At 48.1% G+C, this 19153-nt stretch overlaps 1 protein-coding gene across 15 annotated transcripts in view; it reads right to left on the reverse strand.

The window, feature by feature from the left end:
- DAB1 (DAB adaptor protein 1) overlaps positions 1-19153 on the reverse strand; it is a 587491-nt gene that overhangs the window by 90840 nt on the left and 477498 nt on the right. For all 15 annotated transcript variants that reach the window (XM_083157604.1, XM_083157603.1, XM_083157607.1 and 12 more), the window contains 2 exons: positions 8983-9122; positions 3194-3292 (listed from right to left, as the gene is read on the reverse strand). In XM_083157604.1, the coding sequence (XP_083013730.1) occupies positions 3194-3292; positions 8983-9122 (239 nt within the window). The remainder of the gene's footprint in view (positions 1-3193; positions 3293-8982; positions 9123-19153) is intronic.

Genomic DNA, 19153 nt, shown 5'->3' on the forward strand with positions numbered 1-19153 from the left:
TAATGTCATTCCTACCAGCAGTCGGCACAAGGTGCCAGCGGAGCCCACTTTGGGATTCAAGTTCCAGAAAAAAATCATAGGCTAAAGCATACCTCCCAACTGTCACGATTCCGTCGGGACAGTCCCGATTTTCGGGTCCTGTCCCGACGTCCCGCCCGCGGCAGGCATTGTCCCGCTGCGGGGGGGTGGCAGTTGGGAGACCCCCCAATGTAGTAGAATAGACGCTGTGCGCATGCGCACAGCGTCTATTCTCGTATGAAAATGAGGTCGCGGCTAATTAGCATAAGCCGCGCCCTCATTTGCATACGCCACGCCCCCTTTTCGGGCGCGAGTGTCCCTATTTCTTAACATGAAAAGTTGGGAGGTATGGCTAAAGTGACATCATAACTTTCTGCTCCATTCACACTCATTTGTCCTTAAAAGCTGATTGATACAGATTCCCCTACAAGAGCTTATTTATAAATAAATTTGAACCAACCCCATCTCCGAAAACGTTACCTTCCACATCACTGGATGATGTCCTAGCCACATGGAATTAGTGTAGAGGGGTCTGGTCACCATTAGGATACAATGTGATCATTCCTACAAAACGTGGCATAGGCTGACCGGACCAAGCTCATTGCCTCTGATTGGTTGGTTGGCCAGGGGTGGCCAAACGTTCCGAGGCAATGAGACAAAAAATATGTTATGGTAAGACAAAGATCCGATAACATGAAAAATGGGTGTGGCTTAGCTGCCACAAGGCCACGCCCCATATTTAATTGTTGTGGTCTAGCTACTAGCAGGAAATTTACAAACCTCACAACCAGGGGCTGGCTGGCAACTTTTAGCCTAGGGGGCAAGTCCAGAGCACTGGCCCATAATCAGCCAAGTCACCGTCGGAAGGAATGCTTTTGCGCGCCGTAGGCGCGCCGAAAAATTAGGGGCGTGGCCTATCATAAGGGGCGTTGCCTGTACCATGATTGTATTGTGTACCTGCAGATTGCACATTTTAGCGAACCTTGTAATACCCATTACACATAAAGCCACATGCCGTAATGCCAATTACACATTATGCTGAACACCATGATGCCAGTTACACATTACGCCCAACACTGCGATGCTAATTACTCAATACACCGCACACTGTGATGCTAATTACACATTATGCTGCACACCTTGATGCCCATTACACCCCATACTGTGATGGCAATTACCCAATGCTCCCCACACCGTAATGTCCATTACGCCCCATACCATGATGCCCATTACACCGCACAATGTGATGTCCACAGTGCCAGATATGCCCCCACAGTGCAAGATATTCTGCCACAGTACCAAATACACATATGCCCCCACAGTGCCAGACACAAATGCCGCCACAGTGCCAGATATTCTGCCACAGTGCCAAATACGCATATTCCTCCACAGTGCCAGATATGCCCCCAGAGTGCCAGAGACACATATGCCCCCACAGTGCCAGAGACACATATGCCCCCACAGTGCCAGAGACACATATTCCCCCACAGTGCCAAAGACACATATGCCCCCACAGTGCCAGATATGCCCCCACAGTGCCAGAGACACATATGCCCCCACAGTGCCAGAGACACATATGCCCCCTCAGTGCCAGAGACACATATTCCCCCACAGTGCCAAAGACACATATGCCCCCACAGTGCCAGATATGCCCCCACAGTGCCAGAGACACATATGCCCCCACAGTGCCAGAGACACATATGCCCCCACAGTGCCAAATACACATATGCCCCCACAGTGCCAGACACATATGCCCCCACAGTGCCAGATACACATATGTCCCCACAGTGCCAGATACACATATGCCCCCACAGTGCCAGATACACATATGCCCCCACAGTGCCAGATATGCCCCCACAGTGCCAAATACACATATGCCCCACAGTGCCAGATACACATATGCCCCCACAGTGCCAAATACACATATGCCCCACAGTGCCAGATACACATATGCCCCCACAGTGCCAAATACACATATGCCCCACTGTGCCAGATACACATATGCCCCCACAGTGCCAAATACATATATGCCCCCACAGTGCCAGATATGCCCCCCACAGTGCCAGATACACATATGCCCCCACACAGTGCCAGATATGCCCCCACACAGTGCCAGATATGCCCCCACACAGTGCCAGATATGCCCCCACACAGTGCCAGATATGCCCCCACACAGTGCCAGATATGCCCCCACAGTGACAGAAACACATATGCTGGGGTGAGGGAGGGGGGGGGAGCGCTTACCCACTCGCTAGCTGCGGGCCGTGCTGCGGCTGGATCAGCTTCTCCAGCCCTCCTGCGCTGGCCGCGGCTTCCAGAACACGGCCGCGGCTTCCAGAACACGGCCGCGGCTACAGGAAAATGGCCGCCGGCCTCCTGCACTGAGAACATGTCCTCAGTGCAGGGGGCCGGCGGCCATTTTCCTGTAGCCGCGGCCGTGTTCTGTAAGCCGCGGCCAGTGCAGGAGGGCTGGAGAAGCTGATCCAGCCGCAGCACGGCCCGCAGCCAGTGGGTGGGTAAGCGGCCCGGGGGGCATATGGCACTCTGCCCCCCGGCCCAGCCCGCCCCTGCTCACAACTGTTGCGTTTTTAAAATCAGGATCTGCCGCACCAATGGTGCCACTAGCCCGAGAAGGGGAGGAGCTACATGTCAGGTAGGTGTGACCTCAATTATAGGGCGTGGTCTAGAGCTGCAACCCCCGTTTTCATCATTTTCATGGGCGTGCTTAGCGGCTGGGCGACCCACAACTACTTCCCTGTAGTGATGCTGTGTGAGAGCCGCATCTCGTTAAGAAGTTACAGCAAGAACAGCTGCTGCCACTATACAGGAACATTCACAGTGTATCACGTCAGTTCACTCACTTGTTTTTTCCATATTTCCAAGCCAATAGATGAAATATACATATATTTTAACAGCGCTCACCAAATAACGAGCGTAAAGTTTTCTGATAACTTCCATGTGTACTGAATCAAAATGCAAAACTATACAATGGACGATTATAGTAAAAAAAAAAAAAACAACAACAACAAAAAACAGACAGATGCGAAAAATTTTTACAAAAATTCCAGACACAGATTATTAATAAAAATGCCATAAATGATCCTGCTTCTATTACACCGTTTTCTCAAAGCTTATTCAATTTAGGCTGTTTGCAGGTGAATTTTTGATGACTTACGCCGGTCTTTTCATCGAAGATTTTGATTCCTCCGAAAGAGATCGTTAAAAAGACTTTTTGTTTGTGTTCGCCCTTCGACCGCGCTCCAGCCACGATACCCTGTGAAGACAAGAAACCACCTTGGGTTACATCTCATTGTTTAATGCTGCTCTTCAGCTCTATGGGGGGAATTCAAGTATTTTGCTTACTGTTGCTAAAGTTAGTAAGGTCAAAATCGGATGCCCCGTACACAGGGGGCGACGGGAGCAGTGTGCTGGGTGATCTGTCATGGCCAGTGTTCGCGAGGACTAGATTTATACTGCATGGAGTCAGACGATAACGACCTGCACGACCATGCATCGCCGTCACCGGTGCCATACACACGGAGCGATTCGTGCTTAATTCTAACTGATCTAGTCAGATCGCTTAGAAATGGGGCTGTAAGCGCCCACTGTGTATGCCCATCAGACTGGAGCTAATGCAATATTCACATTTGACCTCATATGCAAAACCATGCCTTGTTAGTGATTGCCCCTTTAAAAAAATGTCAGAGTTCAGTTGGGATCCCGCACAGTCACCAAACTTGCCTTATATATGCGTTGACACCAGGGGTCAAAGCTTCATAGTGTTTTGCATGACTGACCCACAGAGGCACAGGGGGAAACAACCCCACACCTGAAGCCCCTGTGGGCCCCACTGACTCTCGGTTCTGAATCCACACTATCCATAGTTTAATTTCTACAAATCTAGTTGTCCCCGTGCACCTGGCAAACTGAAGGACTACATCGGCTGCATCTTGGCAACAATGTCATAGTGCTCTTCTGTGAAGGATCTTGGGCCAAGAAAGTACAGGTCGGGTCTCCCTTATATGTGATTCCAAAAATCGAAATATTCCGAAAACCGTGGTTTTTCAGAATATTTTGGGCCTTTTTTTTTGTTCCCCCCCCCTCCCCCCAACCCTGTTTTTATACTTACCTGATCCCCTGATGTCTACGGCGGCCTCCGGGATCCTCTTCTGCGGCATCACTGGTCCCAGGGGTACATTGCGTGAATGCGTGGGCGCACCGGTGATGTCACCGGCGCAACCGCGCAAGGCACCCCTGGGACCGGATATGCAGCTGAAGAGAATCCTGAAGGTCGCGGTGGACACCGGGGGACACCGTGGACGTCAGGGGGACCATCGAGGCACCACCAGGGGACCAAGAAAGTATGAAAATAAATCCGAAAAAATCCCTCATCCAAAATGATCATGATCCCAAGCATTTCGGATAAGGGATACTCAACCTGTATTGCCACCGCCCGGCTTGTGGCTTTAAAATTTGTGAAAGTCTGAGCTAGTCAATGTTGCCAACCTTGAGTGGCACTCTGGCAAGTGCCATTCTGGCCAACTGATAGTTACAGTCCTATGTGTATATATATATATATATATATATATATATATATATATATATATATATTATGGACCCTATAGACCTGGGCAGTACTATTTTTCTGGAAAAACAGGTTCAGGAACTCCAGGTCTGGGGGTGGATCAATTAAATAATAATAAAAAAAACATATATAATAGAGAGAGGGAGGGAGAGATAGATGTATATATTGTATTTAGAAACAAAGGCACTCACAGGTGACTTTAAAATAAAACTTATCTTATGAAAAGTACATTTTCAGTTCCTGTTGATGTCATATTTAATTAGAGGTTCAGGAACTGAGTTCCTGCTTGTTCCTGCTGAAAATGAGCACTGGACCTGGGACTGTATACTGATATGGTGTCCATGTTGACTGTCTCTGGGACACCCCCCCCCCCCCCCCCCAAAAAAAAAAAAACCTTGCAGGGGGGCAGATGTAACATGTGCAGAGAGTGTGGAGTTATTTTGGAGTTATTTTGTTTCTGTGCAGGGTAAATACTGTCTGCTTTATTTTTACACTGCAATCTAAATTTCAGTTTGACCACACCCCACCCAAATATAACTTTCTCTGCCCATCTTACATCTGCCCCACCTGCAGTGCAGCATGGTTTTGTCCATTAAAGAAGGAGTTTGCTTTTGCGAGTGAACCAGAAACACCCCCTATGTCTCTAATCTGTTAAGGGGGAAACATATGTGGTCTATGAACCAATAAATTTGGCGATGGCTCGGGAGCGTTCAGAAGCCTCTCAGCGCCAACTGCGCTGTGTTCACAGACAAACCTCGATTTCTTTGTGTAGCCTTCAATAAACATGCACAAATGATTGAGCCGAACCCTTGTGTCACACTGTTACATATAAAGGCTGCTATATTCACTAACAAGACAAGAACATTAATCTGTAAGACCCCCCCGGGCTTTTGTCATCATTTACCAGAGCTCAAATAAACCTCTCAATTATTTGGAGGAAAAAAAAAAAAGAATCAAGGATGTCGAAGACGAAGAGACATTTTCCCGCGCGGTGGACGGCGGGTTTTGTCAGCGGGTGTCTGGGACGCATGTTGGGTGAGAGGAAACAGGAGATTAAAACTAATTTGTTATGTGGATATTTCCGAGTTGATAAATGGGAAAAGTAATCATAAAATAAGTTGTTGCAATGGCTTCGTCTCTATGCGCAATCATTTTATATATTCAGTGTCTGACCTCTGGCTCGTACACGCCGTACGCGGAGCGTAAGGGGAAACTCCAATGTGATGTTCAGAGCTTGGACCTCCCCCGCGGTGCCAAGTCCTAGACAGTCCAATGGGGCCTACATGCGGGGAGATGCGCTGAACGCTTCGGCAACATCGCTCAGCACACAGAACTGCACAGCGATGTGTCGGTGTTGTGTGCTCAGCGATTCGTCAGGGTCAGTGTTCTCCGGTGAGAACACCGGCCCTGCCTGGCGATGTCACTAGATTTATCCAACATGATGGATCTTAACTGCCGGCAGGGCCGGTGTAAGGCTTCTCAGCACCCTAGGCAAAACTTCACTCTAATCCCCCCATGCTGCCACCTATACCCACTTTCCAACCCTTTAAGTCATACTTGCCTAACATTCCAGAATGGCAGGGAGGCTGACAAAATCGGGTGGTCCTCCCAGCCTCCCAGGAAGGTGGGAAAGTTTCCTGCTTTACCTGGAGTCTCCCTTTGCCACCCACAATAGAGTACAAGGAGGAGGGGGCAGCAAAGTAGGGACGTATCCCTCAAGGTAAAGTATGGAGGTGAGGTCTTAGAAGTTCCACAGCAGCCACCTGCCTTAAGTACAGCAAGAAATCCTTGATTTTTTAATTCGCAGACTTGGTTCCCCCCCCCCCCCCCCCCCCCCCCCCCCAGATCCTGGCATGGCTGGGACAGGGACCCTGGAACCATGATTGGCTGCGGCAGGGATGAGCACAGCAGCAGCGGAGGGCAGTGACAGAACTGGGTGCACACAGGGGCAGTCCAACATCCAGTCCAAAGGCCGATAAAGCAATATGGAACCGACCAATGTAGGCAGTTGTTACATTCACAGTGGAATATTTGCTGAATTCCTTGTTTATTGGATCATCTGCTCGGATAAAACTGATGAGAGCCTATGGCTTGTAATTGGTCCAGAGGTTAAATTGCCTGAGTGCATTGTGCTTTAGCCATCACGAGCGCCAATCATTTCATGGATGCATTTCAGTAACATAAGCTGTCATTAAACATTTTCCAAGCCATCACGTTACATGGGAACCAGGCCCTGTATTGTGTGGCCCCCTATGAGCCATGTGCAAAAATGACAATACTGTAATAAGAGCTGGGTGTTTTCCTTTCTAAATACATGCAAAATAATACACGTAACACTGGCAAAGGTGGTAAGGGTCCTAATAAATTGATAAAGTTCATTTAGTGACAATAGCAGTCACATCGTTGGCAACACTGGCAAATTGGGCAAATAATAAATCACCCCACTTGTGCTCCAGCAGGATCTGATATGGCATAATATTGGCCCTTATTCTGGTTGGTGCGGTAATATCCGCGTGCGTTCGGGCCGCCGATGTTTTGTGTCTGCGCATGTGCAGAGGCGTCTCTGCGCATGTGCGAGCGGGGCGTACGGCCAAATCCCGCATGAAATGTGAACACTCCGAACAGGGGGTGGAGAGGGGCGTGAAGGGCTATTTGGGCTCATTACCATATGCATACGCCCCGCGTTTCATGGGCGTTCCCATGCAAACGCTGGGCGTACGCATGGTAATGCGGCCGTGACATCGCCGGATGTCAGCTGCCCGCCCAGATTCCTGCTTTTGCACGGAAATATGTCCGTGTGGTCTGAGAATGCGGGAGCTGGTGGACCATCGAATGATGGGGGAGGTTCCCTGAGATGGAGGAGGCGTATTCCATGAAAAATACACGTGCGGTCCGTTCGGCCAGCTTCTTACCGCATTCGGACGGAGTGAGCGATCCGTACGGAAGGCGGGGTTTCGCACGCACGGTCCTGGCCTCATATTCGGATCCGGCCGCACCGATCAGAATAAGGGCCATTGTCCGGGGTCCTGATCACCAAATGATAGGGAACAATAGGGCAGATGTATTAAGCCTGGTGAAGTGGTAAAGTGGGCGGTGATAATGCACCAGCCAATCAGCTCCTAAGTGTCATATTTCCAACCCAGCCTGTAACCTGATGTTAGTAGCTGATTGGCTGCTGCCTATTTTATCACTTCACCAGGTTTAATAAATCTGCACCAAAGATATCCAGTTTTGAAAGAGATAAAGGGGACGGAGGTAAAGCTCCAATGAATCAGCTTCTAACTGTCATTTTTCAAACACAAACTGTGACATGGCAGTTGGGAGCAGCTCGGTTGGCACGTTATCTATCTATGCCAACTATATCTTTCTTCAAGCTTTGATCCATGTGCCCATGTTTGGACTGATCTACCGTGGAACAGGAGAAATGTACAGTGCCTGAGGGCCCCATCCCTTCCTATAATGTAAGGTTCTAGATACTCTAAAAATCTACATTGTTACTCTATTAGAGGGTCTCTAATGGCTGTTCAGGCCTTTATGGGGTCCAGTCTTACTCTGTAGGAGGGATGGCCATCGGTGCCATCACTATCAATGGTTACTATCGATGGTGATAGTACAAACAGTCATCGATGGCAGGGTAATATCTAATGGATGGCCATTGATTTTTTTGACTATCAATGGTTATCTATTTTCTTTGACCCATAGGCCAATCAGATCTTGGGGGTGTGGCTTCACTGGTGTCAGGGGCGGAGCTATTCTCCGTGTCCCTGCACCTTTGGGAGAATAAAAAAAAAACTAGTTATGCTGTGCCATTGATGGCAAAACTATTCTACATCGACCATAACCATCGATGATTATGATTCATTGATGGTCGATGGCCAACCCTTCTGATTTCAATTGGCCACTTAGTGTGGGCCCCTACACCAGCATTTCCCCAATGGGCCCTTTTACCCCTCTATTCATTCCCATTCAGAGGTGCAGGAGAATGGTCCTGCTACTACGTCTTTGCATGCAGCAGTCGGGCAAAAATGTGCAAAAGCCATAGGTCATAGCATCAGACACATGACACGTGACACATGTATCCAGTGGCGTCTCCAGGGGTGGGGCTGCAGGACAGTTCAAAATTCAAATTGTGGAGAAACCTCAACTGTCACTGAGTCAGTTTGGAATGGCAGTGGGTGTGGCTTCACTATTTGAATTTTGAACCCTGCTGCCGCCCCTCCCTCCCCCCTCTGGAGTCTCATTTAGTATATCTCAATTCTACAAGAATATTTAATAAATGTTATTGATTTAAATAAACATCAAACATTACTAACGTACATTAATGGACGCGTTGAACAAACAAAAAAGAGGTAACAATAAGAAAAACAGTTAAATGTCACCTTGAGTTTCATCATGGAATCCTGGCATAACTTGTCCCCTCTCGCAGCCGAAACCTCGTCAATTCCAATTAGTTTCGCCTTGTACCGAACTCCGTCCCCTTTAAACCTTTTTATCAAAGTGGCTTCACTGCGGTCTTGACCTGAAAGGACACATGGAAGTACAGCTCAGGAGAAGGCAAAACCAGATCACAACAAAGAGGACACTGCCAGGGCCCCCGAGGTGGAACAGACCCATGCAACGGACAGATCTCGACGTATCTGACTACCAAATGTTTTCATTTTCTCTCGCTTGGGGCAAGACAACCGCAGACAACAAAGATAAAATACACAGGTGGTAGAGAGAACAAAGAAATAACCAGCTCAGGAGTCACCACACTCATTTGTAGCCAACGTCCTGACATTTAAAAGTACAATAGAGGAATTAGGGGGAGATGTATCAAGGTTCTCCCTGTTAGTTTGATAAATGATAATTTTATAACCCATGCTATTTATGGTGCTCCTACTGATATAGGACCACAAATTCCATCATGCCCTTCACAGCTAATGCTAGGTCCTCAATAGACTCAAATGAATATTTAACTGGTGATGGAACTTCCCATCTCCCTGAAACGTTTTGCTTCTTGGCTAATTAATTCATATTCATGAGATTGCAGCCTATCTAATCTGGGGGATTCATCGGGCCACACCCATACAATTAATGGGCCCTTGATTTTTTTGATCGTTGGCTGATTCTTGAAAAATGAGATCTAAAAATGACTAATTAATACAATTACATTTCGAACAATAATTGTTTAGGTAGGGTAAAGGAAGCAAACTTAGGGCCTGATTCACTGAATGACATCAGCGGCTCTCCCTCCCGACGACCGAGAAATGCCTGCGTTTTCTGGAGAACGCTTACATAATGCCCCCCAGACACCCGCAGGGAGTCAATCACCCTGCAAGCAGCTAGCAAAGCAGGGGTGTAACTACTGTAAGGCAGCCCCAGCAGCCGCTTGGGGGAGCAAGCAGCAGCAGCAGGGCCTGTGTGGGCGCCGGCACCCGCTCGACGCACTGACTTGCTGCTGCCCACTGACTGAGCACTGGAGGTGAGTCAGCCACAGCGTGGGTGTGGCCATGGCAGAGATGACAAATTCCTCCACTGATTCAATTGACTGTACACAGAGCCGGCTATTGGCTACTGTGTACAGGATGGGCAGGCAGATGGGTGTGCTAGGGCGGCCTGGGATGCGTCGGAGTCAAGGGAAGCAGCAGTGTATGCTGGACTCACTTCCTCTCTCCTGCTTCAGCTTCTCCGTTATGCGTGTGATGTCATCACGTCACACGCTGGGGAAACACGCTGGAGAGGAGCCTGGAGGGGGACGCCACAAACTTTTTGGCAGGGGGGGAGCAAAATTTATAGTTACGCCACTGGAGCAAAGGCTAACCTACTGCATGCTTACTGCGTTTGGTCGGACAGCTTGTACATGAGCACATTGTACCGTGCTCATGCGTAATCGTTTCATACATCACTCAAACATCTCAAATCGTTCAGGGATGAAAATAATCAGTTCCATAAGTGTCAAAATATATAACAACCAGTAAGCCTACTCGAAGCAAAAGCTTCGAAAGCTAGTCTGCTACCTTCTGTATTTGTGCATGTGTGAGAAAGAGATGTAACTTAATTCTTTACCAGCAGATGGCAGTGTTTTGGAGACTCACTGTCACTAGCGATATATAGATGATAGATTTTTTTATTTATGTTCCCAGGGCGCCGAGAGGTATGTCGGGCACTGGTAAAATTTTGGGGGGGTGGCCTAATCGCTGGAGGAATGGCCACCTCCCGCTATTAGGCCACACCCCAAAATGTTTAGGGAGTGAAAACCCACTATAAGGTCAACCCCCACCCCCCTCAGCAGCAGCACACACTTACATACAGCATGTGCTGTGCTGACAGCAGGCTCAGCATGAGCTCTCACACTGTCAGTGAGACGCTCATGCTGAGCCTGCTGTCAGCACAGCACATGCGTGCTCTTTACAAGCCATGAGGCCTGGTGTAAAATGAACTATACGCAAAGTAAAGACAGAGAAATACGTTACAACAACTTTGGCTGAAAAGCAAATAAAAAGTTTGGTTCTGTTTTCCAATGAAAACTTTATTAAAAATCCTTTCCAAACCCAACGAAGAAAATAATTCTCTCTCGTTAGTCGAAGTCGCTGTAAATATATCTCTAAAAATAAAATTGTGCAGCTTGTCTTCTATAAAGGGCCCCACCGCTCCATCTGGCTGCAAACAGGGTTCAGTAACGACGGAGCGCCTTCACCATGGGATAAATCGCTACCAGTGTGTTTCTTGGATAAGGGCGAGATGGTGACACTTCTCCCGCACCGTCACAATCCGCCACTTGGCAGCAGCTATTGGATATGGAAATAGATTATTTTACTTTTAATTTCGGATTGAGAAATAAATAAAGTTCTGTAGGTTAATCAGCGTAAGGTTTCCATAGCTACAAACCAGCTATTTTCAGATATACTGAGAGCAACTTCGTATCACTGGCCCTTATTCTGATTGACGCGGACTTTACCACATACTTTCGGATCGCGTCTTTTCGGCGTCTGCGCATGCGTGGCGAACGCAACGCGCATGTGCCACGCCTTGACTCCGTACCAGTTCGGCCAAATCCCGTACAAAACTGTTCCCCGCAATCAGTCGGGAAATATGGGCGTATTATGGGCGTCATGCGGAATGTCACATGGGCGTAGTTTCAAAGTGGGCAAAACGGGGCGGAAACATGGGCGGACACGGGGGAGTACACTTATGTTGGGGGGCGTACATTCGGATAGCACTCCGAATGCACGCGATCAAAAAGGGAAGAAATGTGCGGTGTCCACAAGTGTACTATTGCTTTGCGGACACCACTCGTTCATGCGGTAGGCGAACGTACGCCTAATGACTACAAGCATTAACACCTGAACCCAATAGAATCTACTCCTTTACTCATTACTCACTAATAGGCCGCTTGTCAGTGCTTTAATTGAAACCATTGCTGCTTCAAGGAACCCTTACTAAACACCCACATATCCTGTACTTGTCAGACACTTTAAAACTGCTAACAATGGACATGACAGAATATTAATACTAGCAATACACACAGTGGCGTAACTAGAAATTTTGCTCCCCCCAGCCAAAAAAGTTTCTGGCGCCCCCCCCCCCCCCCCCCCCATGCCCCTTAAACATTACGTCACACATCATAATGCCCCTTGCACTATATGCCACATGCCGTCATTAAACTTATACTCCACAAATCTAAATGCACCTTACACTATGGCCGGAATTTCATGCCGCCCGAGTTCAGTGCAGTGCGAGATGTCCGCTGAATTCTGATGTTTTTTAAAGGGGAATTAACTTACAAGGCATGGTTTGGCATTGTTTTGCCTTGTAAGTTAATTCCCCTTTAAAAAAACGTCAGAATTCAGCGGACATCTCGCACTACACTGAACTCGGGCGAGATGTCCGCTGTCGACGAAATCGCACTGCCGCCAGAAAAAGGGTGTGACCTCACTGAGAGGGGGAAAGGCTTATTGGGAATAATGCTCCCACAAGCCATGCCTCCCGTTTTCATCACTATGGAGGCATGCTAAGCGCTCTGTGAGCTTCTGGCATGCCCCCAGCCCCTCAGACAGGTGCTAACGCATGGACACGCAGACACCGACAAACAGACAGATACTGACAAACGGACAGATCCTAAAACACGGGCGCTGACAAGTTGATACATGGACGCCGACACAGACACATATGTTGACACATGGACACTGAAAGACGCCTATACACAGGGATACGCTGACACACGGACTGCACATAGAGACACTGATGCTGACAGACGCTGATATCTAGAGACATAATACAGACACCCAGACACTGACACAAATATGCTGACATGTGATGACACAGACACTGAATGCTTTGCATACCACTGTAGAAAACCAGGTTTTGAAAGAGTTAACCTTATTGTTGTGTTCAGCTCCGGTGCTGAAGCCTGTAGAAAGGGAGGGCTCTGTAACCGGAGTGCAGAGTGCAGGGGAATAGAAGGCAGCCGCTGGAGCAGGACAGTCAAGAACAGAAAGCAGGGAGAGGGACGATTCCTTAGCTGCCCAGCCTGCGCGGACGGAGGTTGTGTGTACTGTGTACACAGACGAACTTCCTGCCTGTAATGCTGCTGCTGCTGGGAGGAAGGGAGGGAGAGAGACGGAGTGAGACAGGACGGACCTTACCTCAGCTCTGCAGGTTAGAGTTAGAGGCTTCCGGCGCCCACGCAGCCCCCGCTCCTCCAAGCAGTGGCGGGGGCTGCCTTACACAAGTTACGCCACTGAATACACATGTGTATTCGACATGTTCCAAATAAGCAGTTTTTTATGAGGATAGGTAATTGAATAAGTGGGTCATGTGATGTCTTGCAGAAGATACTTAATAGTGGGTTGTTTGGCGTAAATACTCCGCTTACGGGCGGTAGCACCGCTTGGCTCCCGGTCGGATGCGGTATTTCCGAGCATACTCTGTAATACTCTGTAATACCGTGCAGAATCGGAGTGTTTCTCCCGCACACGCATGGTTTGTATGTCGTCCGTAAACACGCCCTGTTCTTAAAGAGTGAGTCCGTCCGAATGCGGAGGACACGCGGGCGTTTCTACGGACGATGGCCGCATACGGCAAAACACCGTAGCGTGCGGACCGCTCCGTAAGAATGCGGGAATATCCGCACCAACCAGAATAAGGGCCACTGTTGGGAAGAAACGTGTTATTTAGTCTGAAGCGGAATACAGTAAACATGGGGGAAAAATTGGCTTCATAGGCGCAGAGCATATTTTAGATATGTATGTGTTTACTTTCTGCAGCCGGTGTGCGCTCCTAACGAAAGTAAAAGTAAAGTTTGAGCAGCAGAGTTGGTGTAGTGGTTAGCATCGCTGCTTCACAGTACTGCGCAGAAGGGCGTGGATGCTGCCGGGGACACTGGGAGGGACCTGATTGGATCCTTCTCAGTAGGAATGCAATAAGAAGCCCATAGACATTAGGTAAAGCCATCTTGGCATTACCCGCTGGCGCTGGATATGAGTATACAGGCAAATCTCCTGTAACTGTTCCAGCCAGTGATGTAGTTGGCTGTCCTGTGCCACCAGATTGTGTGGGTCCATTCGACCTTGCCAACCAAGTTTTAGAACATCGTACAGTACAAAAACTAGATTTTCGCATCAGGATGTGTTCTGTCACCCTGGGGGAATTCAAGTCCTTACAAGGGTATACAGTCGACATGCATTCGGTCGTCCGCTGATGGTCGACATGGCTTAAGTCGACACATGAAATATGTCGACACGGCTAAGATTGACAGGGTTGAAAGGTCAGCACAAGCATTAGGCTGACAATGGCCAGGTTGACAGTGAAAATGTCGACATGAGTTTTTTTCACGTTTTCCAAGCCGACGTGTGCCGACAGGCAGTATTTCATGCCCTACCATCCACTAGGGTGTGGAGGGAGAATAGAATAATGCGCCCGAAGCATGGCGAGCACAGCGAGCTGTGCAAAGGTACGCGGTACACTTTGACGGTGTCCATGTCGACATTCGGGTCAAAAAACGTGAAAAACTCACCTAGCTATTGTTTACCTAATGCTTGTGTCGACCTTCCAATCCTGTCGAAGTTAGCCATGTTGATGCATGTCAACCTAATATGTTTGGAGCCAATGACCCATATCCAAAACAAGGCCCTGATCCCCCCCCCCCCCTCCCCAAGACTTCAACTTGCCTTACTTAAAACACCCCTTCGGTGCTCTGCACATCAGTCACTGTCATGTGACCATTAAAGATCCATCCGTCAGAAAGACGTATCCGGGAAAGTCCCCTCAAATTGGAACTGTTGCAAGTACCAGAAGTGCAGGAAGTTGGCAGTTCTCCTCCCGCTACCGCGGAATACATTGTAATGGAATCATTTGTCACCCGTAAACTTCCTTAAACGATGTGTTTTTTAGTCAATTCAAAAGAAGATTCTTTAAACATCAATACAATATGTAATTTGGGGGAAACACAGCCATTTCCACTAAAGCTCTGCTTAAATTATATGGCTTGGTACAATTCGATTCCAGCTCTGCAATTCTATGTTATCTCCAACGTTTCATTTTGGATGAGGCCGCTCACTAAATGATATGATTGTTCCCTGTCATTAAGCGAGCATTTGCGAAGCCTCCAGGAAGCCTGAGCCAGTGAGAGAGGCACGTCCCAGAGGCTGACACCACTGTTTTCATTCCTTCCTTAATAAATCAGATTACAGAAAAATAGGATCACTGTAGCAATCAATATCCCAAACCTATTTCATTTTTATTCTACCACCGAGGATGCACTGTGCCCGATGCACCGATGCACCGGTGGTGCACCATCATTGGTTCTCAACAACCCCGGTCCTCAAGGATCCCCAACAGTGCACGTTTTTTTTCCAGGTCCCCCGGCAGGTGCACAGGTGCACTCATTATTCATAGACACATTTTATAATATCACCTGTGATTCTGTGTGGAGACCTGGAAAACGTGCTCTGGGGTCCTTGAAGACCGAGGTTGACAACCACTGGTCTAGATCATAGGTTCCCAACCTTGTCCACAGGACAACACAAACTTTATGGTTCTCAGGTCACCTTTGGATTTTTAAAATGTGACAGTTGGTGATACTCAGCGCACCTGCCAGGTAACCTGAAAATCATGACCTCTGAGGGTTCCGCGGGATGTTATTACAGGACCACCGGTGGTGTTACAGTGTGCACAAGTGATGCAGCGGGCATCTCTGGGCTCGCATGCTTCTGTCTATTTTCTGCCAACTGTGTATGCATGAAAGTCTGGGATGGGGGTCTGCCATAGCGTCACACTGTAGCAAGCAGCTCCATCGATGTAACATCTCCAGTGGATGGAGCCTAACATCAGCTGTTTCTGGGCGGCAAGTGGGCAGCGACTATTCGGACACTCAGTACTGCAGCATCTTGTGCATCTCTGCCGGTACACCCGGGAGGTTACCTAAAATTTGGTTGTCGCTGTTGCTAGGGAGGTCAGTGCTTCCCCCTTTTATAGGGTACAACCAGAAAAAGGTGGGGTGTGGTATGCCAGCCTGAAAGTCGGGATTCCGATGTTCAGTATGCCAACATCAGAATCCCAACTGCCGGTACTCCGACAGGGGGGCGAGCGCAAAGAATCCCCTTTGGGGGTTTGCTGTCCTTGCCACAGGTTATATTCTCCCGCTATGGGGGTCATGGACCCCCATAGTGGGAGAATAGCCCCTGTAAGTTGGGATCCCGACTTTCGGCATTTAACAGTCTGAATCCCGACTGTCGGCACCCAAAAAGGCGTTACCCTCTGCATCGAAAACTCGTCACTGATTGAAACAAATGTGGTAAAAAAAAAACTAAGAACAGCAGTTTTTTTCACTTGATACATCCCACCCAGAAGCTGGTTGCTATGGACAACATCCCATCTTCAGTAGAACTCCCTTCTTATTACATTGACCCATTAGAGTCTGGCTCTTTGTAACTGCACATTGTAAATACAGGTTGAGTATCCCCTATCCGAAATGCTCGGGACCACGAGCATTCCGGATAGGGGAATTTTCCGGTTTTTGGAATAAATTGTTTTAGCCATACTTACCTGTCCCCTGATGGTGTCCGGTGGTCCCTCGGCGTCCACGCAGTCCCCGGGCGTCCACAGCAGGCCTCCGGGATCTTCTCCGGGTCTCCAGCGGTCCCAGGAATGCATTGCGCGAGTGTGCGCGCACACCGGTGACGTCACCGGCGCGCACACTCGCGCAATGCATTCCAGGGACCGCTGGAGACCCTGGAGAAGATGCCGGAGGCCTGCTGTGGACGCCCTGGGTTTTGGTAAGTATGAAAAGAGGGTTAGGGGGGTAAAAAAAAAAAATTTTGAATGATTCAAAAAAACCACGGTTTTTGGAATAATTCGGATAAGAGATGCACAGATACGGGATACTCAACCTGTAGTTCTATAGGGGAATGCACCAAGAAAGAATTTCCTTCGTGAAACGTCAAGCAAACAAACAACGCCTGATCAAATAAACACAAGGCTTAAAAATGAACATAGGCTTAATACAAGAGGGTGGCAAAAAATAAATGATATTCAAATTTAGCATGTACTGTGTGTTCGTCATTTCTAGCTCAGAAACCCCCCCCCTCTTGAAAGTGCTAGAACCCCAAGCTTGTTCTGTTTCCCCTCAATAATATAATTCCTCTTGTTTAATAGACTCTCTCGGGATGTGACGGCTCCGAGAGGTTGAAACAGTTTATCAATAGCTCACCTGAGCATAAACAATCTAGAGGGTCCGATGAGCATTATTTACGAATTTGGGCTTCACGGCTTGTCACCCAAGGCCATGGCGTGAGTCATGATGGGGCATTGGGATCACGCAGGCTTGGATGAGAGAGATGATGAGATATCGTCAGTGCCTGAAAGCAGTTACCACATTCGCTCTCTAAGTGGCTGGTTTTAGGGGACGACAAATATATGGATCTCATTTCACAATATTCCCTGTTATTCCACAATGTCATAAAAGAAAACACAGTTGTAATACTGTAATGGTGAGGCTGGGTCCAACCATGACATAGAACAGCCTACACCAACAGTAAGAAGTGGCAAATGCAGGGTTTTTAAATGGGGGTTTCCACATCTATATTATACAGTATACATATAAAACTGTCAAAACACAGAGTAAAGGCAGTATATACTTGGTCAATGGGTAACTGCAGGGTGGGGGATTAATAAATATATATACCACATGAAAAGCCTGTGTTTGTCCCACATTACTCTGTAGGAGACCTCACAGGCTCAGTGCTGTCTCTGATAAAAAAAAACCTCCCATGACAAGGTCGCTGCTGCTATCTTCCATGGGCCTGAGAAGCATGTGATGAGCGCCATCAATTACAGCTCAGCACACGCTTCTCAGCCTTTGACCTCTTGTGCAAAGTATCATGGGTCAACTCCCATGAATGCACTGCACAATTGTGCAGTCAGTGTGCCTTGGCTCCTGATGCTCAGCACCATTAATCATGGTCACATTGGCAGATAGGTGAAGCTGCAGCACTACCCCACTGCCATGCACAGGGGTCCCTATATAGAATTCGGCCCTGAGTACCGCCAGTGACCACTAGGGGACACTCCACGGATCAAATTACTCCTAACAGAAACTGAAAGCAAAATTATCTGTTTCAAACTTGATAGATATGGAGAGAGGGAGCTGTGTTATTTAAACCCCCCCCCCCCAACCTGCTAAAAACAAGGTCTGCAGCATTAGGCTCCGCCCCCTCTACCTGTGGCCACACCCACCACCCTATGTTCAGGTCCAACTTTAACAATTAGAACTTTTGGGAGGTATGCTTTTGCAGGCTGGGAAAGTGGCTGTCTGAGTGAAGGAGTTTTCAGGGAACTTGGAACTCCCCCCTGAGTGTGCCACGGATAGTTAAGCCACACCTGTACCATCTAGTATAAACAAATACAGTCCACGATGCTTAGGTTTAATGTACTAAAGTGTGAGGTTTTAGGGGTATGGATCAGTGGATAGACAGCAACTTGGCCAACAAGCATTAGGTCCACACCACTAGGTCGACATGCATTAAGGTCAAGATGACTGAAGGTCAACATGGGGTTAGGTCGACACAAGCATTAGGTCGATGTGGGGAATGTCGACAGTCAAAAGGTCAACATGGGGGTTCACTTTTTTTGCCCAAATGTCAACATGGACACTAAAAAAGTGCAGTAATGTCGACAAAAGCATTAGGCACCAAAACAAAAATGCACCTTCCCCATTGTGTTTTTGCAATTTCCAGATGCCAGCAGGTAATGGAGAGGGATCCCGGAAGTCCCTCTTCCGCGACACTGTAGCCCACAGGATGCAATCACTAGCGCCATCTGAAGATGACGTAATCTGAAATACCCACAATATTCGAGGCTCGGTGAACGGGACCAGATTGCAGTGGAATAAATGGTGACTGCAGAGTGCAGCATTAGTTTGCCTAACGCAAGCAGATTTCTTCCGTTTGCAAGATTTCGACTGTTTGATTATCGGTAACGGCCCCATTGCTCGGGATAAGAACTTTCCCGACATCTTTAGATACCGCAACATCCGCACAGATAAAAGACAGTTGCCTATTACACAAAACA

The sequence above is a fragment of the Crinia signifera genome, chromosome 8 (genome assembly GCF_055691185.1).
Source record: "Crinia signifera chromosome 8, ASM5569118v1, whole genome shotgun sequence".
In the NCBI taxonomy this organism is placed as follows: domain Eukaryota; kingdom Metazoa; phylum Chordata; class Amphibia; order Anura; family Myobatrachidae; genus Crinia; species Crinia signifera.